This window comes from Camellia sinensis, chromosome 12, assembly GCF_055761805.1.
Source record: "Camellia sinensis isolate YWXY chromosome 12, ASM5576180v1, whole genome shotgun sequence".
Taxonomy (NCBI): domain Eukaryota; kingdom Viridiplantae; phylum Streptophyta; class Magnoliopsida; order Ericales; family Theaceae; genus Camellia; species Camellia sinensis.
Window position 1 is genome coordinate 10,207,024 of NC_138972.1, and position 27,298 is coordinate 10,234,321.

At 35.5% G+C, this 27,298-nt stretch overlaps 1 protein-coding gene across 5 annotated transcripts in view; it reads right to left on the bottom strand.

Annotated features, from left to right (window-relative positions):
- LOC145804392 (stress-related protein-like) overlaps nt 1-25,793 on the bottom strand; it is a 38,415-nt gene extending 12,622 nt beyond the window's left edge. For 3 of the 5 annotated variants that reach the window (XR_014346020.1, XR_014346019.1, XM_082898117.1), the window contains exons 1-3: nt 25,599-25,793; nt 25,235-25,474; nt 22,981-23,050 (exon numbers count right to left, since the gene is read on the bottom strand). Coding sequence is in view for 3 of the 5 variants with exons in the window: in XM_082898117.1 (XP_082754243.1) it covers nt 23,003-23,050; nt 25,235-25,474; nt 25,599-25,637 (327 nt within the window). In the remaining 2 variants the exon portion in view is untranslated. Of the gene's footprint in view, nt 1-19,642; nt 19,929-22,980; nt 23,051-23,197; nt 23,429-25,234; nt 25,475-25,598 lie in introns of those variants that run through there. The other 2 variants (XM_082898116.1, XM_082898119.1) reach the window with 2 other exon arrangements.
- Between the last annotated feature and the right edge of the window lie 1,505 nt (nt 25,794-27,298).

Sequence of the window (27,298 nt, forward strand, 5' to 3'; positions counted from 1 at the left end):
CAAGGGGCAAACCTTAGATTTGAGTTAAGGTATGTTGGTTTACTTATAATCTTTGTCTTTAGCTCATCTTTGTCACGGAATCAAAAAGGAGTTAGGAATTTTGAGCTAAGGTTTTGAGTTATGTAATGGCTAGAGCTAAATGCATGGAATTGAATCCTAATCTCTTCATCTTTGTTTGATTTGAGTTCATTTTCGTGATTGATCCATGAAACAAACCTGAGATGGTTTATACAAACAAGATTTGTGGGAAGATCATTCATGGATATATGTATTTTAAACTTGTATATGTAAATCATGAATTTGTGAAAAGATGAGACCATAAATCTAATGATGAGGCAAGATTGATGCATGTAATATGGAATTATACCTAAATCATGCTTATATATCATGTTTCGAGTGAGTTTTGCTTTGATTTGGGCTTGGAAATGAGTTTGGAAGGTTTGCATCTTTGTGCCATTTTCAGATTGTCTAGGTGTGCCCAAACCGCTAGTGCGGCCGCAGGCTCGGCACGAGCGGCCCATGAACCAAGCTTGGACCAGACCACTTTGTGCGCTCAAGCGGCTCGAGCTTCAGCACGAGCAGAGCCAGACTGCTCAAGCGGTTGGCCGGCCACACGTGTGGCCAGGCAGGAAAGGAAACCTTGTTTTCTCGTGTTGGTACCCCGACCTCCGGAACGCATTCTCAACCTTATTTAAACCCTTTTGGGAGTGAAATGATGATTAGAAACTCATTAAAGAATGTGGTGATTTATGAAAAATAAGTGTACAAATTGAAACAAATGATTTATCAAATGTATGTGTGAAATGTTTGTGTAGGTCGTAGGGCAAAGGAGACGCCGTGAGTTCAAACACACTATAAGTAATAGTATGATACATATATGCTCTTTATTAGGTACCTCGAACCATGAATGGTGAATGGTGCTGATATTGTGAATTGACCGAAATGAAGAAAATTGACTAATGTTATATGGCATATGCAATATGATTGGGCCTGAGGCCGCTTGTTATATGATTGGGCCCGAAACCGATTGTTATATGACTATGGATATTGTGAGAACCTTATCATTATTTATTTACATTGCTTTACTATATTATTACTCATTGAGTTTCGCTCACCCAATACTATGTATGCACATATAGGTGATAAGCAGCATGGAACACACCCCTAGAGTCAGCTTCAGAAGCTATTTTGTGACCCAATCGAGTCATGCCTCCGAGATGGAGTTTTGTCTTTGACTCACACCATACCTTGAACTTATTTTGTTTTTGCCATTATGGTCTTGGGTTTATAAACAATATGTGCAAATTTCTTATGGCACTTATATTTTTGCTTGGGCATGTAAATGTATTGATGTGTTATGAGGTTATCTTTATAATTTTGCTCATGATTGGCACAACTCAATGGACTTCTCATTATTATATGCTTCCGTTTATGGCCCATTAGCATAAATATTCTATATGATCGTTCGAGGCCTTCGGTAATCTACGAGTTACTGGCCGATTATGACCCAAACTTTTAGGGGTGGGTTCGGGTCATGACATCTAGAGAAAGAACTCAAGAAAAGGAAGAAAGAAGAACAAAGAAGAAGTAAGGCTAATCTTCTAATTCATCAACTCAAGGTAGGAATTCTCTTCTAATTTCATGAAATTGACTTGTTTCACTCATAAGTTCATGGAATCTAATTTTAATTAAGAAGAATTCAAGCTTAATTGGTAGTTTTATGGAGTAATTTGAAGTTGAATATATGGATGGCCATCAATTATAACTGTCTGGTCTTATATGACCTATTGTATTGTTTTTCTATTGGATGTACGACGTATAACTACTATGATTTCAATATGATTTGATATGTTATGAGATACTGATTCACTAATGAAATTGACTGTTTAAAATTACTGAAAGGACATCATTCATTACCCCTTTACACCGTTATTATTCACTGGGCTCTGTTTTATATATGTATGTAGGTGATCAAGTGCAAGACTGGACTTAGTGGTGTTGAGCTGAACTCTGTTTTTTGTCAAGCTAGCCTTTATGCCTCATTTTGAGGTTCTGACCAAGTCAAGCTTTACATGGGTGGTTTAGAATTCACCCTTTTATATTTGTGAACAAGTGTTATGAATATGTTTAAGACTGATTTGTTATTGGGACTTAATCCCTAAGTTATGTTTTTGTACTTAATTTTGACGTGGGCTTATGTTTATGTATATATAAAGGGTTGTTTTGTTCATTTAAGTCTTTACACCTCATTAGACATTATAATTTATTATTTAAGGCTTCCGCCAGCCCCTAGTATTGTATTACTGTTAAGCAGGCCTTTGGTAATCTCGAATTACTAGCCGATCACCTCTCTAATCCATTGGGAAGGGGGTTAGGTCGTGACAAAAATAAAAAGAGTTGAGCCTTGTTCTACCCTTACTTGTGTTTTCCCTTAATCGGTGCAAAACTATCTTTCTCTACAACTATCTTTCATAACTTCTAAAGGCATACCTTCAATCCAAATTTCTGAGTTTAATATACATTATTTAGCACGTTAGCATAAACAACATTTGAGGATTGTTCTTTAAGTCCTTAGAGATAACTAGCTATACACTAACGCAAGTAAATGTGAGTTCTGGTTAAAAGAAGTAAATTTTTTTGGGACATTTAGTATTTGAGAAAGGGATTGCAGTAGATTCAACCAAGGTAGAAGCAGTCTTGGATTAGAAGCAACCAAAGACTGTGTCAGAAATCTGTAATTTCTTAGGATTGGTTGGGTACTACCGAAGGTTCATTCAAGATTTCTCTAAATTATCCAAGCCATTGACACATTTGACATAGGAAGGAGTAAAGTAAGAATGGAATGGAGCTTGCGAAAAGTGTTTCCAAGACTTGAAGACAAGATTAACCAGCACACCAATATTAATCATTCCGGAACGAGATGTAAGGTACACCATGTATTGTGATGCATCTAAGAAAGGGTTATGTTGCGTACTTATGCATAATAGAAATGTAGTAGCCTATGGTTCTAGGCAATTATAGCCGCATGAGAAAAATTGTTCAACGCATGACTTGGAATTGGCAGTCGTGGTTTTTGCCCTAAAACAATGGCGACATTACTTGAATGAAGAGCAGTTTGAGATTTTCACATATCACAAGAATTTGAAGTATCAGTTTACACAGAAGGACCTAAAGGCAGAGACGATGGAAGGAGTATCTCGAAGATTATCAATTTACTCTCTCATATCGCATTGAGTCGCAAGAGTAAGGGAATGATAGCTAGATTGACAGTGAAAGAGTGGGATATGATTAAAACTCTCAAAGAAATCAAAGTTCAAGAGGAGAAGGCATACCTTGGTGCACAAAATATGATAAGTAAAGTCATGGAAGCTCAAGATCACAATCAAGAAGTAGTTTTCATCAAGACACGCTTGGAATTAGGGGAACCAGTGCCCAACTAGTCAATTCACTCGAATGGACAATTGAGGTACCAAGCCAGGCTATTTGTGCCAAACAGTTACTTAAATACTCAAGGAATTTCATCACTCAGCATTTGCGGTACATCCAAGAGGGACTAAAATGTACCACGATTTGAAGCGACAGCATTGGTGGAGTAGTATGAAAAAGGATGTGGCTAAGTTTGTGGCGAGATGCCTTACATGCCAACTGGTGAAAGCAGAACATCAGAAACTAAGAGGAATGTTGTAGCCTCTACTAATAGCTGAATGAAAATGAGAACATGTAACAATGGACTTTATGACTAGGTTACTATAGGATGCCTTGAGGGTTACCCAACGTGCCTGACAGATCAAACTTCTAATCTCCTGACCTAATTTCACTAGTGCAATGTGAAAATAGAAGATGAGAGTCCAGATCTAGCAACTTTTGTAAAAAAAACCTATTTTATTGCAGATATTTGCTAAAAATGGACTATATCACTAGATCTCAGAGTCGCCACCTAATCTTTTGGAAATATTAGGAAACCTGTGACTCATGCCAAAGGCCACTGTCTGTCATAACCAAAGTGTCTCGGCTCAGGAACTTAGGGATGAAGGGGGAAAGTCATTAATTGAGCACCCCCGCTCACCCGATCAAAAGATTGGCCCCTAATAAGTCATGATGGGGCTTTTATGATTGATATATGTTCATATTTTGATTTATTAATAATGCTAATATTACTATCTGAGGTAATCAAGTATAGATTGTGTCACTAATTTTGGTTATGCTTTGATTTCATGCAATTTTTGGAAAAGCCCTTTTGTGTACAAACTCAAAAGCATAAGAATCAATTATATTCCAATACAAGCAACACAACCTCCATCCACTGGCATTCATACAGATGTTTCAATTAAGTACTTAGTCTCATGGTATAGCAATACATATGAATAGTAACATGCACTTATAGTATGCTAAAGCAAAGAAATGCTCGCCTAGTACTCCGTGGTGAATCAAAAGAAAGTATTAAAGTATATGCATGATTCTATGTATGGGTAACTAAATGCAATACATATATAACATGCACCTATAGGTCCGGATACTAAGATATGATATGGATATCATCTCAAGACATGAGGTAGCACATATATTTAGCTCATAAATGATAAACTCCACAAATGCAAATGAGCCGGACTATAATGCATGAAAAGTGGACGTAATACATGGGTGTGATAAATAAAACATGATGCTTGTAATGACCCCGACCTCCAATTAATGCTAATTCATGATTAATTATGCTTAAAAGTAATTTAGGAAGGATTTGGGATTTATTTTCATGTGTATTGCATTATTTATGTGTTTCTATCTGTTTGCCATAAAATGATCTGTTCATGTCTTTGACTTAAAACTGCGAATTGAAAGCCTTATCAGCGCCCGATTCCGAAATTGATTAATGTTTTATGTTAGTTAGATTTTATGTGAATTTATGGTAAATTTAGTTGAAATGTGATTTGGTATGATTAAATTGGATTAAATAACATTAAATTACACTAGTTTGAATTATTACACTTATGCCACTTAGTGACTTGTATTGAGACCACTCCCCATTACACCTTATTACATTTAGAGGCATCTCTCATCAGCCTTCTTTGGAGAGACAAACCGATTGAGAGAGAGAGAGTGGGAGGATAGGCTTGAATTCATCAAATTTAACTTGGAGACTTGAAAAAATTGAAGGAGTCATGCATTTTTGAGCTTCTACACTTGTAATTCAAGGTCTAAGGTAGGAGAACCAACTTCTTAAGCTTGCATTTAAGTTTAATTCTTGCATGGTTCATGGAAGTTTAGAGTTTAAGACAAGAATTGGTTGAAAATGTTGAATTGAAGCTTGTATCATGCATGCATGTTCATATCTTAGCATTTTGAAGTGTTTTCATGGAAATTCTTGCATGCAAGACCATATTCTAGTTATAGTCCATGAGTTCATCATGATTTTGAGTTCAATCTTACATTTGGTCATGTTTTAGAACATTGGATTTAAAATGAACACTTGCGTGTAAGCTCTTGTTTTGTTCTTGAAGTTTTTCTTGAAATTGTGTTTAATTGAACTACCTTTGGGCTTTGATTTAGCAAATTGATCTTCAAAACATGTCATATTATGAGTTTACAAAAGTTTTCCAGAAAATTAGCCCAAAAAGATCGAATTTGATGCATTGTAGTTGAGTTTTGAGCTTGAGATTCAAATCTGGAAATTCCAGATTTTGGACTCACGCTCGAGCGGGGAACTCCATGCTCGAGCGTACACACTGAATTCATGCAGTCCGCTTGAGCGGGGAAAGTAGCACTCAAGCGGGAAATGCGTGTATCCAGTACTTTGCATGTGTTTACAGTCCGCTCGAGCGGGGTAATATACGCTCGAGCGAGGACTTATGTCTAACGCTGGAGCGGGTATTGAGCGCCCATCGAGCGTGAATTTCGTGCATCTAGTACTTTTACTGTAGCTTGCAGTCCGCTCGAGCGGAGTAATCCACGCTCGAGCGGATTCCTTTTGTCTGCATGTCCGCTCGAGCGTAGAAGGCCACGCTCGAACGGGACCCCTGTTTTAGCAAAATTTTGTAAAGTGTCTTGAAGTGCATCTTTGTATCCTCATTCCATCCTAGGCATTCCTAGGCCATGTTTAAGACTCTATAGTGAGGATTTAAGGTTAGAAACACACTAAGAACTATCGGCATAAGTTTTGTACATTTAGAACGTGTGTTTTAAGTGTGTATCTGTTATGTGTCGTTTAGGTCACGTGTCGCGTCCTGTCTGATCGATCTGCTCTGTCTGTCTGTCTCCAAGCCCACTGTGAGTAATAACTCTATAAAGTTATGCTTAACCTAAGTATTTTCTGACTGGTATGGTATAATCTGTTTTCTAAAATGCTATCTTACTAATGATGAATGAATGTCCAATTTTCTTAAAAAGTAATTGTGGCACCCTTAGTTCATGTGGCCCTCGCCCGGAGGTAATAATACCGCTGCCAATCTGCATCTGGCCCTCGCCCGGGGGTAACAATACTGCGGCCAATCTGCACGTGGCCCTTGCCTGGGGGTAACAATACCATGGCTACTTGCGCGTAAGTTATGGACCTTTGTGGTCGTTGGTACCAAATGTGTATGTGGGTCTCGGGACTAATCTGTTCTGATAGCTAATGGGTGTACCACGTATGATCTGATGCAAAATCTGAATATGAAAATGTATATGAATCTGTTTTTGTTTTGAAGTCTGATTATGCTCTGATTTAAATGATGGATTCTAACTTGTGCTGGACATCATTCATATAACCCCTTTACTCTGTTATTATTCACTGGGCTTTCGCTCACAGTTTATATTATGTATGTAGGTGAGCCGACACTTGACCAGGGCCAGAGTTGACACCCTTTTGTACTGTTTTTGGTCAGCCAACCGTTGTGCCTCCCGAGGAGGTTCCGTCTGAAGTCTAACGCCAAGGCTGTTTTTATTTTCATGCTAGTCTCTGTAACTATTTGTAAAGTCAGATCTTGGGAAGTTCACTTCTGTAAATATTTGTAAATATTGTGTATCCGGACTGGCATGCTTATATATCTATAGTAAGTTTTAAAATGTTCTGTCCCATGTATGTTATCACAACTCATTGGACCTTGTCTATTTTGTATTATTGCTTCCGCAGCCCCTTATTATTTGTTAATCTGTTCAGAGGCCTTTGGTAATCCACGGATTACTGGCCAGTTACGGTGCTAAACCCATAGGGGTGGGTTTGGGTCGTGACAATGCTATACAGAAAACATTTAAATAAAAGGGTTAGAAAGATGTAGAGTTGGAATATTATTACAACAGTTTGAATAAGAAGGGAGGGAAGAGAAAGATTGTCACAACAATTGAATAGAAAATAAAAGAAAAGACGGAGGGTTGGAGAAATTATTACATCAATAAATGAATTCAGCCAAACTACTACTGAATCTAACAAAACATAATAAATAAACAAGATAATTTATCCAGTAGCTCCAAAATCACCCTGGAGAGCACTCCCCCCAAACTATATGCTCTGTTCTTGGGAAGATCCTCCGGCTAGACACAAAATGGGCTGGCCGAACATGAACATTGCTAGTCGAACCCTTCTTCCAAGTAAGATTCAGGTTGGTGCAGAAAATCCAAAACAAAAGCCTAGGACCTTTCCTAAGGGGTGCTTGTCCATTCTACCACTTCCATTCACGGAAATTACTTAAGGACGAGATAGATGGGCCTCAACCCTCAATCAAAAGCATAAACAGATAAATGCAACATATATTTCACAACAAATTAACAAATTAAAGGGATTAAAGGGAGACCAAATTCAAGCATAAGAAATAGATGTAAACTTACACCATCTCTTTGTGAATAAGGGCAGGTTAATGCCCAATTCTATGCTATTAATTTGAGACAGTAGATTAATGCACATCATTTATTAGTGGAAGCTTTGCTTTGAAAATAAGGGATTCATTAAAAGCTATTGGAAACTCTTTTTCTATTCATGGAACAAGGGTGTTTCCACCCCTTTCTATGTTCACAAATGATTGAGAAGAGAGATCTCAATGCACTTGACATAAAATCTCTTATTTTACTTCCAAACTAATCAATAGAAGGAAATAACACAATCTTTTCAACATCAAATCCCAAGGATTACCCAAGTAATCCTATGAAACAACCCCTATCACTCATTAATGTTGAGCATGGGTTGAGACACATGGAAATATGCTTAAATGATGAGATATGTGAAGAGAAGATGTGTATGAAAAAAAAAATCTATTCTACATATCAAACTTGTGAATGGATGGCTAATTTTTACTCCCAATCACATCCACAAAGTTCCAAAATACACAATATCAATAGATTTTAGCTAGAGAAAGCAAGAAAAGAGAGAAAAACTATCAATCAATAGTTGAGTGGCTAATTTCTACTCCCAACCACATTTATGAGGACTTATTACATGATTACAACAACTGTATAATGAGAATAGAGTTAAAAATGAAAAAAAAAAAAAAAGGGAGAAAAATGGTTGGAAGTGCAATAATCTCACCTCTTAAAGAGGATGAGTCTTTTAGTCTTACAAACTCCCTCTTAGTTCCCTCAAGATCCTCTAAATATGTCTTAAGATGTCCAAGAACCTCAGCAAGAAGCTTAGGATTAAGCTTCAATGGTGTTTGGTTGTTGAAAGTTGGAGGAGGCAGGTAGGTAATAAAGAAAAGAGAGGAGGAGAGGTCTCAATCCTTGTATAAGCCTTGGGAAAAACTTTCAACCCTTTGAAATGAGCCACTAAACTCTATTTATAGAGCTTCAGGTGTAAATATCTGAGATATTTGTGGAAAGTGTGTTGAACAAGCTGAAATTCCCGAAATACTCTGTACTTGGACAATTCAGCCAGCCGTACCATTTGTTTTCGGCTGAATGTATTTTGAGTCGGCCATGAAATGTTGTCTGGCCAGTTGGAAAATGCATCAGTGGATTAACAAGGTAGCACAAATTGAAAGGAGAAATAGGTATTTTAGAGGATTTCACCTCTTCTATTCATTCCAACTGTGTTCGTTGCTTAGTTTGTTTGAAAGTAAATGACACTCTGGTTTGAGAAATAATGAACCTCAAGACATATTGGTAATGTTTGGAACTACAAGACCAAACTCATTTTGAAAAAGGTTTCCATTTGGTCGAAAAGAATTTTGGCCAAAATAGGTGTTTGGATGGTTTAAGACTTAAACCTTAGACTTATTGCTGATAGATCCATAGAACTAGCACATCTTGTTTTCATCATTGGATACCCAAGAAAGTGCGCCCAAGTTTTAAGGCTGGTAAAACATGGAGTGTCTATAGTTGCCCTTCTTTGATAGATCTCGATGCGTCATTTCGTGACATGAGTGAATGTCAAATCTCGAAGATGACCCTTTTGACGAGGCTACAAGATTTGGGCAAACAGACAAAATGCATTTAAAATTTGGTTAAACCCGAGCGTTACTTATGTATCCTTTTTTAAGGAATCAAACTAGTGTAGTTTAGGGAAAAAATGCAATTTGAGAATTGGACTTACACGCCATGTGAAGCCAGTTGAACCCGAGGGTTGCCTATGTATCCCTTTACAAGGAATCAAACCAGTATAGTTCAGGAGCAAAATGTAAATGAAATGCAATTTGAGAATTGGATTTACACACCACGTGAAACCAATTTTGGTTTGAAAGTTGGGCTTACTAATACACCGCCAGTTTGAAAATCAATGGTCTATGCAATGCAACAAGATGCAACAGTGATAAAGCTACAAAGATCGCACATAAAAGAGGTGAACCTTGTGCAAACTACATAAAGCATGCAAACAACCATGGATAGAGTAAAGAATATTACGCATAATACAAGTATGCTCCACGAATGAAAGGAATGCAAAAAACCACACACGTGCCGCGACACAGGGAGGAACAAAAGGATAGCCTCCGCCAAAGTCGTACTTGACCGGTAGTCACAGCGACAAAAAACTTCACAACACACCCCGAACACGTCGCAATACGAGGGGAGGAAAGGTGGTGTTAGCCATTAACTTGGAAAGGGGATAGTATTAGTCGAGGGTAGTGTTAACCATCAACCCGAGAAGGAGATGGTATTATCCGAGAGCAGAAGTTAAACTTGTACATGACTAGTAGTCACAACGATAGCGAACTCCAATTCTGATTGGTAATCAACAAAGGCGAATCCCTAAACATTCCAAACACGCCACAACGTGAATGGAGGAAATATGGTATTAACCATCAACCCGAAAAGAAGACGGCATTAATTGAGGGTGGTGTTAACAATCAACCCGAGAAGGGGATGGTATTAATCAAGCGGGGTATTAACCATCAACCCGAGAAGGAGATGGTATTAACCAAGGGTGGCTAACCAAAACACCTCACACGTGCAGAGGGTGATTGCAACAACAGAAGCATCCTATCGCTGAGGCAAATGTAGGAGAAACACAACACAATGAGGGCAAACCTTTCCCTCATTGGAGCCACTAAATGACTGCATTTCAGAATATGATGGAGATAACAACTATTCTAAACATCTTCATCTCAATATACTGCTGATGATCATTTAGCCAGATCATAAATTATCTGGCTGAATATATATTTAACCGGTCGGCTTAGTCAGGGCCATTTTAGGGACAAAACTGACTTTTCACATCTTTGAAATTTTATAAAAGGCGTGACCATCCAGCTTCCATTCATTTTCATCTGAAAACACCTCTCACTCTCTGTAAAACCATTTCTAAGCATTACCTATGGACAATGATGATTTCCTCCCCTTTCCTCCATATTTGCCCATTGGTTTCAATGAACCAGATACTCTGGAGGACAGTGGTTCTCCTTCTGGGAACACTATGGCAGAAGTGATCTCCATTGCCATAACAGAGAATGTGGACATGGAGCTTGCCTATGCCACAACTTACGCAAGAAGGCATGGTCTAGGACGGGCTCGTGGTGGTAGCAGGAATCACAGATGGCCAGCAGGTCATGAGCTTGTTCAGAACTAGGCTCGTGGCGGGGGAGTTACTATTGGCCAGGCCAAGCTTTAGATGAGAGACAAGGCCAAGGATGCAGGGGACAATGAGGATGAGGTCCCTTGCCTCCGAGTCCATTCCCTTAACACTTCCCTGATTTCTTTGATGAGGTTAAATTCTTTAACGCCCGAAGCTGATCCTTTTCTGAACTACTTGTATACATGTTCTTCTGCTAACGGTTCTCACTTCTTCTTTTTGCAGGATGATGAGGTTGCTTCCCCTTCAGAGGTGATTGTCATCAGTAGCGATGAGGATGAGGAGAATGATGAGCTTGACGATTACTTCAGTGACCCTTCCTATAGTAGTGGTGACCTCGGTGATGATTCCAGCGATGACGATGACTGGCCCGATGGAGTTAGCGCTCCGTTATCCCTCAGGATAACTGCGCCTGCTGTTTAGTTCTTGCATATGATCAGTCTCACTTTTGTTATCCTTTTTCGCTTCTTATCCCTTTGTATAGTTAGATGTTTTTTTTTTATCTTTGTGCAAAAAACATCTTTTGTAGCCATTTGTTCGTAATCAACTTCGTGGTTGTAGCTCATAAATATATATATAACTACTTTTTGTAAATGGATGACCTTTGGCTCTCGTCTTGCTCTAAATTTGAGCACACATTGTCATTCTGAGATCTACAACACATCATTTTCCCTTCTCTAGTTGAAACTGGATCCATTTATATATTGAAGCACATTGAATCACTCCAAGGAGATTTTCTAGATGCCGAACACAATTCTGTCCGGTCGGTCAAACATCAATTTGGTCAAACTATTCGGGTGGCCCTTGGGGAAGATTTGAATTTTCAACCTTTGACTGTTTATGAAAAAGGCTCGAAACCATTTGAAGGCTCTTTATGGCCACTTGAAACCTTTGTTGTGGGTGGCCTCATTACTCTCACTATATTCTTATAGCTGGGAATACTTCTCCTCCTCTTTCTCCTCATTCTCCTCTCAAGGTTGATTTCCCTCACTACCCAGACAACGATGACTCCTCTGATGATAGCTCAAGTGACGTCGTAGTTCTAGACTTAGACTTAGAGCATGCAAGAGCTCGTTCCAGAGGCTGTGGTGGCGGGCAAAGACTCATCCGTAAAGGTAGGGATGAACCATGAGTCGTCTCGAGAGAGACCAATAACAATGATGGAAGAAAGGTCCAAGGTCACGATGAAGCCTATGGACGATCTGTGAGTTATGCTCGGGCTCAAGGTAATTTCTATGGACTCGATCAAGCACTAGGACATAAGTATGGGTATGGCTAAGGCCCTCCACCTCTAGGTTTTTTCCTCTATACTTCCCAAACTTCTTGGAGGTTACTTCGTTGAATTTTTCATCTTTGTCCCATTTCTGGTTTAATACCACTATTTTTCATTCTTTTCGCATGGACACCTTTCTTAATTCCAGGATGAAAACGTAGAGCTACTCTAACCTCCTACTTCGGACTTCCCATTGTAGTAGCAATGACGGGGACATGATGCAAGTGATTTCTGATGTTGGAAAAGCCCCAATGATTGGGGTAATTCCAGCAGTGATGAAGATGCACTGGGGGGCCTCATATACCTTTTGGAGAACTGTAGCCTTGCCTCATCAGTTTAGACTAGCCTCGGTAGTGCCTTTTCTCTGCTCTCAGAGATAAAGGGTTCCTTGTATAGTTTTGATAGCTAGAACTTGTGTATAATGAAACCCCTTTGTGAAATACCAACTGTAATGGGCTAGAGGCCCTTGTGAACCTCTTGTAAACCTCCCGTGTTTAATATAACACTTCTTATGTATAAATTGGAATCGACCGTTGTTTAGTTGACCTTTTGAGTGCACATTGATCCTCTAAAATTGATTTGAACACTGTTTTCTCCTCCTAGATAGAAACAAAGACCATTTGAGCAAAACAAGACTTTGCCTGTACAAAAGAACTATGCTAGTCCTATTATTTGGCCGCCGGACACAAAATTAGCTAGCCGAACAAGAATTGGTCCAGTGGGTCATGTCAAGTTTTTCAGAGACAATTTCGACTTTTCACCTCCCAGTGCAGAGTAACAGTTCAGATTGGTTATAAAGACCCACATGCAAATCAAATAGTTGATTATGCTTAATCAGTTCCATGAATGAAACCCACGTGAAACCTTGGTACCAGATAACAAATAACACATGATAGATACACATAATGCTAAGGATGCCACAAATACATTTAAGAAATTGGACAATCATTCATTCTAATCAGAAAATAACATTTTAGAAAATAGAGTTTAACGTATAATCAGAAAATGCATATAATCAAACATATCTTTACAAAGTTTCTACTCATAGATAGCTCTAGAAGCAGATCAGATAGGTTAGACAGACGATAGCACGTGACCTACACAAACACATAATATATACACATTGAAACACAATATCACCTCCTTGATCAAACTTGACTTCTCTTGTCTTTTTCTATCTAAGTAATCTGAAGTTCTACTATGTTTATTCTTTCTTTATTCAAATGAATTATATTCTCATTTCACATATTTTTTCATTACTAAATCGTTCTTTTCCAAATAGACGGATTTCTTACTTGGCTTCTTAATCAATTACTACTAAATTAATGATTTATTCTTTAACCAACTAATTTATGTTGATTGTTAGCTCATTAATCTTCATTGAGTCATAATTCTTGCTTAGAAATGTTTTGGAGGAGATGAGATGACAATATGAACAAAGTGTGATTTTTCAAAACATGCTGAAAATAGCCTGAATGCTCGAGCCACCACTTGGTTGCTTGAGCAGACTGTATTATCTGTAAAAATACTAGAAGCTTGTAATGTTCGCTCGAGCCACTAATTGGTCGCTCGAGCAGTGTGTAAATTTTTTGGATTTTCACAACTGCAAATTTAGCTTCCAAATTTCATTTCAAGTTTAGACTCATGCAAGACTCAATTTAAACATGTTATGTCATTAATAAATATGAACACATGACTAATTTCCAATTCTTAATACAAAAACCTTCTTAATTTGTCCAAATTGAAATTTAATTCATTTCCTTTATATTAAACCCAATTTCAAACTCATAAGTCCTAAAATATGAATTAAGCTTTCAAAATATAATTCCAAAACTTAGGTTTAAACATGGCTTGTCTAAAAATGTAGAACCCCTTAAATAATTAAGAAAACTTGATCATTTTTAAACCATTTACATCAAAACTCCTTTAATATAAAAATTATGCTCATTTTTCATAGACTCATAATTTGTCCAAAATTTAGTTCTTGCTTCATCAACACATGGAATCAATTCTTAGAAATCTTTTATGTATGTACAATTAGAGTATCAAAATTTGTAGAATTTTTACATGCATCTAGGAATTAGACTCAAACCCATGTAAGATATTCAAAATCAAATCCAAAATAATTAGTTTCCATAACCATGAACATGCATGCAACCCATTTCATGTTCAAAACCCAATTTCTTTCTAATTTCATGAATATAATCTCAAATCCTTCAAATCTTTTAAAAATTCATTGATGCATGTAAAGATGAAGTCCAAATTCATGAAAAATAACACAAATTAAACTCAATCGATAAATTTTCTAAATTAGTTTCTTAGTTCTTGACCTTAATTCTTTTCTTTTCTTTTCATTATATGCAAAATTTCTTACAATTGGATTCTATTTCTTCTTGATTTTCAAAACATGAAATTAAACATGTGAGCCATGAATTTTTCTGAAAACGTGCAAGATATATGCTCTTATGTATGTAGGAACTTCAAAACCAAGTTAAAAAAATGATGAAACACGAGACATACAACCATGGATATGAACTTAGTTTACTATTCATCATCTTTTTGACATTTCTTAACAAATTTCATGTAATTAAACCCAATTACTTCATAAATTCAACTTTTAGATGATTCCTCTACAAGAATTAAGGACTAAAATCTTACCTAGAGTCTTTAGCTTTAAGAGTTGTAGCCAAATCTTCAGCTTCTCCTACAATTCTTCTTCTCTTCACAATTTTGGAACTCACTCTCTCTAGAGTTAGTCTCTCTCTCTCTCTCTAAAGTGAACTATTAGCACAAACAAATGAACAATTCATCTATAACTCACCAGCAAATAACATATACACACACTACACCTCCTGACACCACACAAGCACACATGCACACTTCTTTGAATTCAACACATCACTTATATGCATACACACATATTTCTTAGCACACTCTCACCCACATACACCCTCGAATTATAAACCATTCCACAATTCCATTTATGATTAAGATTGACTTAATTAGGCAACACTTAGTCTTAATAAATCTTGATTAGCATATAATTTAATTAATCATAACTAATCACAAAACCCACATAATTTAATTAGTTTAATTGACTTCAATTAAAGCTCAATTAATTATATTTAAATTTATCAATCTGAATCAGCTTTTTAATCAAACTCCCTAAAAGCTCCAAATATCAAATTAAACTTATTACCATCATCAATTTTGGTTTCCCAAAACATTAAAACCTTCAATTTCGGATCAAACTCAAAATCTTCGTTAATAAATTACATACTCAAATTGGACACCTTATACATAAATTTAATCTATAATAATCATAATTCTCAATCCTCATAACTTAATTAACATAATTAACTCCAATTCAGACCCAATTAATCGAATCTTAATTTTACTAAACTGAATCAAATATTTAATTAAACTCCCATATGGTCTAATACTTACAATTAAACTGATTCAACTCATCAATTTTATCTTTTTAAGCATTTTAGGCATTCAATTTCTAATTCCAAAATAAATCCTTAATCATATCATATACGAATTAAACTCCATAATTCTTATAAATCCCAAACTAATTCAACATATTGGACAATTAAAACCTAAATCTTCTTAATTAATTGAATGCCAATTATTATACATGGTGGGGTCATCATAGTCTCTCCCCCTTAGAAAGTTTGGTCCTCCAAACTTAAGGCACTTGTACCTGAAACCCAATCATATAGGTTTGCTTTATTTCATTTCTCTTTTCCAAGTAACTTCCTTACCATTTGATTTTCTCATCACAGGAGTTCAACTCATTTTTATTTATTTGTTGGTTAATAACCCAAATTGAAGTTTCATCACAGTCTCTATTATCATCAAAGGCCATTCAATAATGATCAATAACATGAGTGGATCTTGAAGTTGACCTCGTATCATCATAACATACCTTATAACATCATAACATAAAACACATTAATCACATAACTCATATACCTTTATTTAGCTAACCACGTATCTTCTAATAATTCACATATTTCCAAATAACCCACATGTCTCCAAATAGTTGAGAATTGATCACAAATGATATTTATAATCCTTCTTAACTTCAAATAAGTCAAAGTACTTCTCTATTGACATGCTAGATTCTTCAAATTGAATTTAATAATCAATGCATTAGTAATAACAAATACAAGTTCTTGGTCTTTCAAGTCTATTGACAATAATGGTCCTTACATTATTCCTATGCAATTCGTAATCCATTATTTCCCAAAAGAACAGTCATTTAACCTTTATTGACTATGTCAAAGGGTTTTTTTGTTTTGTTTTGTTTTGTTTTGTTTGTTTTTTTTTTTTTTTTTTTTTTTAAAGTTATGCATATAATGTAGTATTCTCAAACAAAGTTTCACATGTCAATCTATAACAGAAATTTTCAGTTTATATGGAAATATTATCACATAGTAATTATCTTAGTTTCCGATAGGTATCATGTGTACAAATAAGAAAGGTAATTCTAAATTTGGAGTAGTTGGTCATGAACAGTCATTAAAACTTAACAGTTATATGGTTATTGACAAAGTGCTCGAGCGGTTTACTCTATCAATAACCTTATAACTGTTAAGTTTGATCAGATGACGAGTTATGATGCTTAACCTATAGGGTGGTTTGGGTCGTGACTAATAACAAATACAAGCTCTTGTTCTCTGTTACAGACCACTCGAGCGACCAATCGTATACGAATCAGTGTGGTGTTGATTAAAATTCAGTGGATTTTAATTAAGTTAATTCATAAATTAATAACTAAGTTAATTTATTCATTTAGTCAATTGAGAAGAAGTATGTAGGGTCTTCTAATTTGTTGTATTGGAGTGTGTATGTGAACGTGTACATGGAATAAAAGAAAGGAATGTAGTGTATTCATCTTGGCTGGAGAAGAGCTGAGAGTACATGGAACAAAAGAAAGGAATGTAGTGTATTCATCTTGGCTGGAGAAGAGCCGAGAGAGAGAGAGAGAGAGAGAGAGAGAGAGAGAGAGAGAGAGAGAGAGAGAGAGAGAGAGAGAGAGAGAGAGAGGAACTCAAGGCTTGTGAATTGAAGGAAGAACAAGGGAAAATAGAGGAAAATCAACCAAACATGCTAAAATTAAAGTTTAAGGTATGAAATTTATGCTAGATTTTTTGTAGAATCTTTGTATTACACTTGAAATTAAAGATGAGTTTGGAATCAACGTCATGTAATTGGAAGAAATTAAGACTAAATTGAAGAACATGAGCTAGGTTAATAATCACGGAAAATAATTTTAAGATTTCATTAGATTGAGTTTGATTTTGAACACTTTGATGTAATTGGGTTTTATGTTTGCATGCAGCATGAATTTTGAAGGAATTTAAGTCATTCAATTTTATACTATGAAAAAGAGAAAGAAAAAGTTTTGAAAACATTGAGTTCATGAAAAGAGTTTAATCATGGAGTTAAATGAGATTTTGATTTTGCTTTGAAACCTAAAATTTCTCCTGAAAGGGGTGTGTAAATGTGTAGAGACCCTAATTTTTGTAATTACCATTAAATCCCTAACCTTGAGCTTATTTCAATAAAGCCCTTGAATTTTCGCTTAATTGCATTTTAAACCCTAGAATCGGGAAGCATTGCGGATTAACTTGAGTAAACCCTAATTGATCTCAGTAGATTAATAATCACCTTTAAAGCCCTGGTATTAATTATTAGACCTTATACTTATAGATTAATTACTTTAAAATCTTAATTCCCGATAATGCCATTTTCACTCGGTTTCTCGCATTTCTTTGCACTTTAATTTAACGAGACCTGAATTTATTATTTTAACTGTTTTCTAATGTTAATATATTAATAATAAATATCAAGGTTTCATAAATTTAGACTTGGTCCCTATATACTTCTATTTTATTTTATTCCAAACTTTAATTGTAATATTTTATTAATTAATGTACTTGTGCCTATTATTATATGCTAATAAATACAAATATCTCCTATATATATATATATATATAAATTGACTGTTATTCATGAGAACTGAAATTTATTATAAGCTTTGCTTAATTATTGTTTTTGCTGTATGTTATGATTATGCCGTTATTTTACTTGTGTATTTGGAATGGAAAAATGGACAGGGTGTGTGTGTTTACTGGGCATTTCAAGCTCATGGCGTTTTACGCCAAGTGAAGGCGAGTTTTACACCAAGAACGGAATCCCTAAAAGCTTTGAGGAACCATGGCTGCCTTAGAGATTAGATTTTATATTTCCTGTATTTTGGATAATCTTTTTGTATTAAGAAACTGATCTATATTTAAAGGCTTGAAGAATTTTATCTATAACTATTATTAATATTTTCTTTTAGTGTAATTATTTGTATTTTGTGCTTAAAAATGTTGTGTATCCACTAGTTAAACCCCGGTGTATCGTTGTATTATATTATCGATGTTTCCAAAATTTGGAGTGTCACAAAATGCCTCCTAGGTGTGCTCAATTCGATTCTTGGCATACTTCCACCACTGCCCGACCTCCCCTTTTAATTGATAGGCTGCCAATGCCACCTGAAGCTCACCCTCATGAATGTCCAAGATCTCAAAAGATTTGACTACCTATTCTAACCACTCATCTACTTTCATAAGGTCGGGACCGCCACTAAACTCGGTGGGGTTGGAACGGAAGAATTACTTCTTCAGAAAAGTAGTTCTAGTCTCTCTTTCTACGTTCCTAGCCACTTGTTCGGCTCTTAATATGTCCATGTACTCTCTAAGAGCCCTTGTCATCTCTCAGGCCAAAACCTCTATTGCATCTTGGACCGGTTGGACGGCCATAATCTTCTTAATGAGGGATCTCTGTCGGAGCCGGAATATCCTGACAATCCCGACGAGGTGTACCACAACCTCTACCACGTCCTGACATCCTATAAGAAATAGAGATAGAATTAAATTCGTGACTCACCTTTCCACAATCTCACCCGTACCACATGCACTAGCATGAGACCATACATACATTTAAATCACATAGAGCAAACCACATAAGCACCTTGTCACATAGAGCACATACGAACCATCCCTCTAAGATATCAACAAGTTCCACAATGCTCAAAGATTTCCAAGTGGAAAAAGTATTGGTCAAGTGCCGTTCCAAAAGGACTTCAATGAGTGCAGTGAATCCAAGTTGTATCCTAGAAGTTTGATCCCATACACACATAGTCACATAAAAACATAATCATGTTAAGAAATTAACATCCTTGCCTAGCATGGCAAACCCGTTATGCTTCTAGCCACTTCCCACGAACACAAGGTATTTAAACCTGGTTAGCTCTAATACCAATTTGTAACACCCCCAAATTATTAATCATAAAACATTACTCACAATATAATAAATGTTAATCCATTCATCACCAACCAACAACATTAATCCAGTACCCTCTTTCTCATTGAACTATTACTTCAAAAATACAAATTTCCATGTTCAGTTCTTAGTTACATCAACATTAGCATAGTTCAAGAAGTTAGAGGAGTTAATACAAAATGCCGCAGTGGCTCACAAATATCAAGGCCATGCCTTGTTACAACAAAATGGTCTCACGGTCCCAAAACAATAATGCTTAGAGCTCCCACAAAATACATCAATGAGAGTTCACGCTCCGGTCAACACAAAACTTCCACCTCCTTCTCATTGGGGCGGTGGCCACAAGTCCTAAAATGTTAGATAGGAATGAGCAAGATACCCATTAGAAAAACTTTTAACAAAGTATCTAGTTATTTAGAGATCCATATGGCATCATCATCACAACCCAAAACATATTTAATTCAACTATTAGTGTTATTATAAAAGGGAATACAAGAATCCACCATTTCCATAAAATTTGATAATTCCAAACTGAGGGTAAAAAAGCCATTAAGTCCTTAAGGAGAGTCCCTATACATACATATAACTAGGTTCGTAACCAAAATATTCCCACATTTGTCGGTTGTTAATACAGCTGGAAATGGACACCTAAAATCATCTCTTTTTCCACTTTTACCAACTACAACACGGCAGGACTAGAGGACACCCAAAAATGTTTCCCATATCCGTCCGGTGATAAGTTCAAGACAGGGCAATTGGGCACCTAAATTTCCCTACGCGGGTACCAACACAACACAACTATTTTTCTAAAAACTGACTCTCTACCCGGACTCACATGCTATTTACCTCCCCCCATAACAATTTTTCTGAAGTTTCCAAGTATTCATACATTCATTAAATTAAAAGTAATCTTTCACATCCAAGCAATTATGGCAAAAATAAAGTGAGGATATCCAATATCTCAAGAAGATTTCAGATTTACAATTCTCCATTCAAATACATCTTTATTATCGTAAGCCAATCATCAATCTAAAGAATTAAGAGTCAATTTCACTTTATTACATCATTTCTAAAATTTCAAAATTAGGGTTTTTATAAGATTTGGGCCTTTTTCCCCTCCACTATATATAATATTAGTTTTCATCAAAAACTTCCATAATCCATGGCTAAAAGTAGAAATCTTAAGAAAATTGTAGGGAAAATACTATTTTTGAAAGAAAAACTTCATTTTATAACTTCAGCATCCATCAACTCAACAATGTCACGGCAACGCCAAATAATCATTTCCAAATCAAAGAGATACAAAGTTAAAAGTAGTCATACCTTAAATTTCAAGACCAAAAAGATAGATAATCAACAAACTCTTCGCGAAATCCCAATCCAATCAGTAGAAAGCTTAGTCCTTACTTAAACTTCAACTTTATCAACCAATGGGTTTGTGAATCTAAGTAGAAATGGAAGATTTCTAGAGAGAAGTAGCTAATGGTTTTGGAGCTAGAGAGAGACGAAAGAAGAGAGAAAAGAATAAGTGAAGAAAATGATCTAAAAGTCACTTTTTAAGTGACTGATATCGCGCAGACCACTCGAGCGGTAAATGAGATTTCTCAGTATCCCTACCTGCAAAATGAGATACTGAGAACCCTCTCATCTTCGCTAGAGTGACCACTTGTTCCCTCGACCTGTAAAACAAACTACTGGGAGCACCTTAGCTCCGCTCGAGCAGTCTTTCCACTGTTTGAGCGGTCACCCAAAACAAATTGTCACAATGAAAAATGGGTTGAAAGTGATTAAGACGGATTGACTAGTATGAGCCCAAAATTGGTATAGTGATCCATACGGTTTTAGATCATGGTCCATCTTAGTGTATTTATTATTTTATGTAGCTATGTGGTATGGAGGTGTAATGCCTATTCCAAGTTATTTGGGCTCCTTAATGGGAGGGCCTTATGATTATTTTATTTAGGTCCGGTCCCTTCTCCTATCTTATTAGGGTTTATATATATTTTTATATAAGTGGGTCAAAAGGTTGTCAGCCCCATTCAAAGACAACATAAAGATTAGGAGAAGGGGGGGAAGAGTCGCTGTTAAGATTTTCCAATTGTGAAGACCATTCCTTAATATCTCATAGTGATGACGAGATTAAATGGTATATATTAAGTCCTAGTTTGGGAAGACTAAATAAGTGTACTTTTTGATTTTTTATGAACTATGGGTTGGGTTTGGGTTGGGTTTGAAGTGATGTGTTAGAGAGGTGATGTGACTTAAATAAGATGATGTGACTTAAATAGGATAGTGACTTTTTGACTTTTTGTCTTTTTTCAATCATGCCAAACTTGGCCTAACTACAACAAAATCATAAATAGATCACATTTTTTATGTGTGATGTATGTTATTTAATCACACGAAAGTGTGATCTTTAAGAGTGATTAAAAAGAGTCATTTTTAATCACACGTTTTGAGTATTATTAAAAGATGATTTCATCACACGTTATGTGTGTAATAATAAATATTTAGATCACACTTTTTAAGTGTGATAATAAACATTTAGATCACACTTTTTATGTGTGATGTATAACTAATAAAACCTGTGATAATAAATATTTTAAACGTGATTAATATCTAATAAAACATGTGATTAATAATGAAATAAGATTACACGTTATATGCATTTCTCATCACAGTTAATGCGTGTGATAAAAAAGGGTTCAATATATTTGAAGAATAATCAATATTATTTTTGTACGCATTTGAAGAATGTAATACACACTATATATTATCCTTTCAATCACAATCACATATTGAATGGAATAATGTTATATTTCATAAATGAAAGTTGAATGTTCAAAAGTACATACAAAGGAATTAATAAAAAATAAAAATAAAAAATTTAACTATGATTACATATATTAAAAAATGAAAAAATTTGAAGCACAAAATTATTGAATTCTTTGACTATATTTTGCATCTCTCCAAACAATTTTTGATCTAAAAAATGAAAGCACAAATTAATTTAGAGGCAAAATTTGCCTCTTCTTTAGAAATAATTTTGGGCTAAAGGCAAAATAAAGGCAAGAAATTCACAAAGATGTGTGTTTGGAAATAATTGAGATAATGTGGTTATTATGCTTTACGCACTTTGACTACAAAATAATTTCTGGGTAGTGGCACATGTGAAAGAAGAATAAAAATTGGATAGCCTTTGATTAGAGATATCCCAACCCACATTAAAAAATAATCTAATAGAACAAGCTATATCCCAAAATCTTCGAAAGTTGGGCTGGTTATCCATCCAAGTATAAAAATAAAGAAGGTAATCCAACCATAAATGAAAATGAATGAATCAGCTAGGCAACTCCAACACAATTAAGGTCAATATCAAATGAGGACCCAAATGACATACCCAATATAGTTGTGGACCTTTGTCATGAAAGCCAGCAACTAGCAGTCAAACACCAAAAGGCCTTACACCACTACACAAGAAACAAAAAGGTAAGAAATTGCAACAAAAATAATCATTTGCAAGAGCCAAGATCAAATCCATGGTATAAAGAAAACAATAGATGAGGAACAGAAAAAATGTGCATGCACACACTCAGCAACAAAAGCAAGTAAGGGAATGAAAAGAAAAAAACACTCCAAAAATTTAGAGCTCCCAACACTTGACTCATAACAATGGACTCCCTTAACAAAAGTACCAGCATATTTAAGTACCTGCATATAAACACTTAGAATAACAATATGGTAACTCACATCACTAGGCCTATAGCCTTACACACTCACACATATATCTAAATATATACCCACAAACACTCATCCCTCCATTCCTAAAGGTAGGCCAGCTTGTCAACCTGCACAACAAATAATTAGGCATAAAAATATCACTAAAAAGTGTCTGCTCCCCATCACTCGACCCTCAATTTGTAAACTCACCACACTCAAACTAGAGATAATAAGCTCCAACACTCAAAGAGTGTTTGAACCTACTACAAAGAAGAAAGAAACAATTAATAGATCAAATAGGGGTGCCTCTTTAAGGATTGAGACTGGAAGTCTCCATGTTGACAAAAAACCAGAGAGTGAGAGAAATATAGATCAGACTTTTTATGGTCGATGATGCAGCAGGCGATGAAAATATATATCTGCAAGCTTCACCGCATAGGTAATCGATGCTCCAATTTTTTTCTTTACTGTTGATCTTCAATCATAATAACAAAGACCAGTTCCAATAGTTCCACAAAAATAATCTTTATGCAAAAAAATGAAGGCCAAAAGTAGTAATTATTAACTCCCTTTCTTTCCTCTCCAAATCTCTCATCCAAAAGAGTAATTTAGGAGAAGATACTATTTTATTTTATTTTCTCTTCAAATCACCCCAGCCAAATGAAAAGGGGTTTAGCTCTAATATTATCATTGTAAGCCAAGCAATCATAGCAATAGAAGCAACTGCAGAAATAGGCTCCTTCTGTTTCTATTCACACACATCAAAAGGTTGATCACGTAAATTTACTAACTAATGCATTGGCCTTAATGTAAGGCAATATAATAAGCAAATTTTCAATGTAACAATAATTGTGTAACAAAGCTTTGGTCTTTGACCTTTCCAAAGTAACCATAATCTCAGTTTTTGGCTCCCAAATATTATGAACTTGTTATCATGTTTGATCATTTAAGTAAAGTAATATTTGGATCTTGTAACAACTATACAATCTAATAATTGTCAATTTATCAATACGAGTATCTTGCAGAACATGACTCAATCTCAGAAGCACGAACACTTCAAAGAAGGTGGAATTTATCAATATGAGTATCTTGCAGAACATGACTTAACCTCAGAAGTACGAACACTTCTAAGAAAGTGACGTGTCCATGTTGGGCACATATTGGACAATGTTTTTTATGTGTTCATAATTTTTTTTCAAAATAAAAAAAAATCTTAATTTTGAATATGTATCCGACACTCATTTTGCGACATGTCCGTCTCTTCTTGGGCATGTGTATCACTAAAATATAAACATGAGATTAGCACTTCTTGTACATTTGCTAACGTATGATATTCAAAATTAAAGCATTTGACATAAATATCTTGTACTCTTAAAAAATGTACAATTCTTAAAAATATGCAATGTATATAACAGTTGGAAAATAAAAAAGAAGTACAAGTAGATGGCAGGGGATAAGAAAATGATGCAATTATATATGATTGTTAGATGCAATATCTACTTACATATGTAACTATATAATATAATATCAACATTCAATTGTGTGTGACATGCCCGAACCATGTGGGTGACATAAATTTTAAAAAATTTCCATGTCCCATATATGTGTCTATACTTCCTAGGTTAACCACATTCAAATATATATCATCCTCTTGTGTTGGTAAGATTCTATGTTGAATTAGCAATGAATGAAAATTCAACTCGGAGACAATCGTTAATCAAAATTTGAATTAGAACCTCAAATCCCTGACAAAGGGCATGAATTCTATGCTGGCTAAATAGCAACATAAACTTCAACTTTTTTAAATGATCATCATCATCATAATCAATCCTATTATTCGTAACAAGATATTAGGCATTAATATAATTCTCCAATTATCCAGAATCGATCATACCAACACAGAATCAAAAAAAAAAAGAAGGCAAATCACGAACCTTGCGATCGACGAACTTGAGGAGTTCGATAGGGACGTCATGGAACTTATCGTAGACAGGGCCAACGACAGTCTTGATGGTGCCTTTGACGGTGCCTTCAACGATCTCAACACTAGGCTTCAGAGGCCCATAGTTGTCCTTGGCATAGTCATACAACCTCGCCAAGCACATCAAAACGTGAATTGTAGCAACTTGCACGAACTCCAAATACTTCAACCTTTCTTCTTCCTCTCTCTCACCCTAAACACAAACAACAATAACACAACATAATTAGAAATCTAATCAACAAAATCATAAACATCAAAATCGAAATCAATCAAATTGATAAGGAATTGAAGTTGAATTTAGGGATAATTGATCGTACCATTTGGGGTTGAATGTTTAGGAGATCTGATTTGGCCATGCCTGTGAAGATGTTTTTAGAAAAGGTTACGATATATATAAATAGAGAGAGAGAGAGAGAGAGAGAGGTGATTCCAGAGACCAGAGATATGGTTGTTTCATAGATAGCAAACTAAGAAAACTAAACTAGGGCTAATGAATTAGAAAGTGAGGCAAGGAGAAATGGAAAGAAAGAGTCTGTGATTAAAATATATATATATATATAATGATAAATATAATTAAGGACATATTAATTAGAAAGTGTGATTAATATATATATAATCATATTTAATTAAAAAATGACATAAAAAGTAAATATTATCACACTTAATCAAATTAATTGTGATTAAAATATCAATTTAATTTTTTTTCATCACACTTTTAATAAAAATAAGATATTTTTATTTATCAAAATATGATCTTTAATTATTTTTGTAGTAGTGATTTAAATCTATTTTAATTGTTTAGTTTAATCAAATTATTACAGTGTTTTAATTCCTGACATATATATCCTGCAATTCTTACACATTGAATATATCCCAATCCAACTAAGGCAACGCCCGAAAGACAATAGGGCCCAAAAAGAGTGTTAGCCCAAAATGGATCTTAAGCTAGGGCGTAAGGTTCTGAGGATAAAAGATATTGTGCCTGTTTGGCAGAAATTATTTACAGTTTATTTCAGTTTTCAGCTTAATTTAAGTTATTTTGATGTGTTTGGTTTAGCTTATAGCTTATAGCTTATAGCTTTGTGGAAGTCATAAATCAACTTATTCTTTGAGTGGGGCAGGAGATGCTTTAAGAATAAGCTGGAAATCAGCTTAAGCTGAAAGTTATAAGCGATAAGCTGTTTAGGCATAAGCTATAAGCACTTTCCCACAGCTCTACCAAACAGGGCTAATAATTCTTCTAAAAGCAATATCATTACAAGTAACACAGATCGCTAGATTATGTCCCAATCTAATTGATAAAAGTTAATAGCAAAAGAGCTACGGAATAGACTAAATCTAACAGACAAGAGAGTCGTTTGATCATTCTCTATCCAACGATCATCATGCAATGCAACTTGGCCACTATGATCTAACATCATTTTCACTATCTGATGAGCATGGATCCGACGATCAATAACAAAAGCAAGTTGGCAACTTGCCCAAGTGACTCTGATAAGGACAGAACCTTCCGATCAGAAGGGAAATAGACGATAACAATGAGAACCAAGTAGCTATAAAAAGGAAATCAGATAAAGCACAAAGGACAGCTGTAGACACCCCATTTTTGACCGACCCCAAGACTTGGACGTCATCGGTTGTGTACTCGATGATTATGATTGCATGTGCTCGTTTTAGTGCCTGAAGTCCTCGGTGAAATGCCATGTCTTTGACCCTTTAAACCTTATCCATTCTATGCCTTGTTTTGGACCAAAACCTTAGTGCTTCAAAACTCAAGACCCTGGGACCTGCAGGCCATTATTGGTGGCCTCCCGGCCATCAGTGTCTTTTTTCAGATATTTTGTTGACAGTTGTTCCAACTGTTATCACAATTGGCTGCATCTCCCTACACGTGTATGGAGGGATGTATCTCAGCCAAATGCATGTTTTTCTATATGTAAGGGGTCTCCTCTCCCATTTTTGAGGGTTAGAATTTTGGGAGAAAAAATTATCTCTCTCTCTCTCTATATATATATAT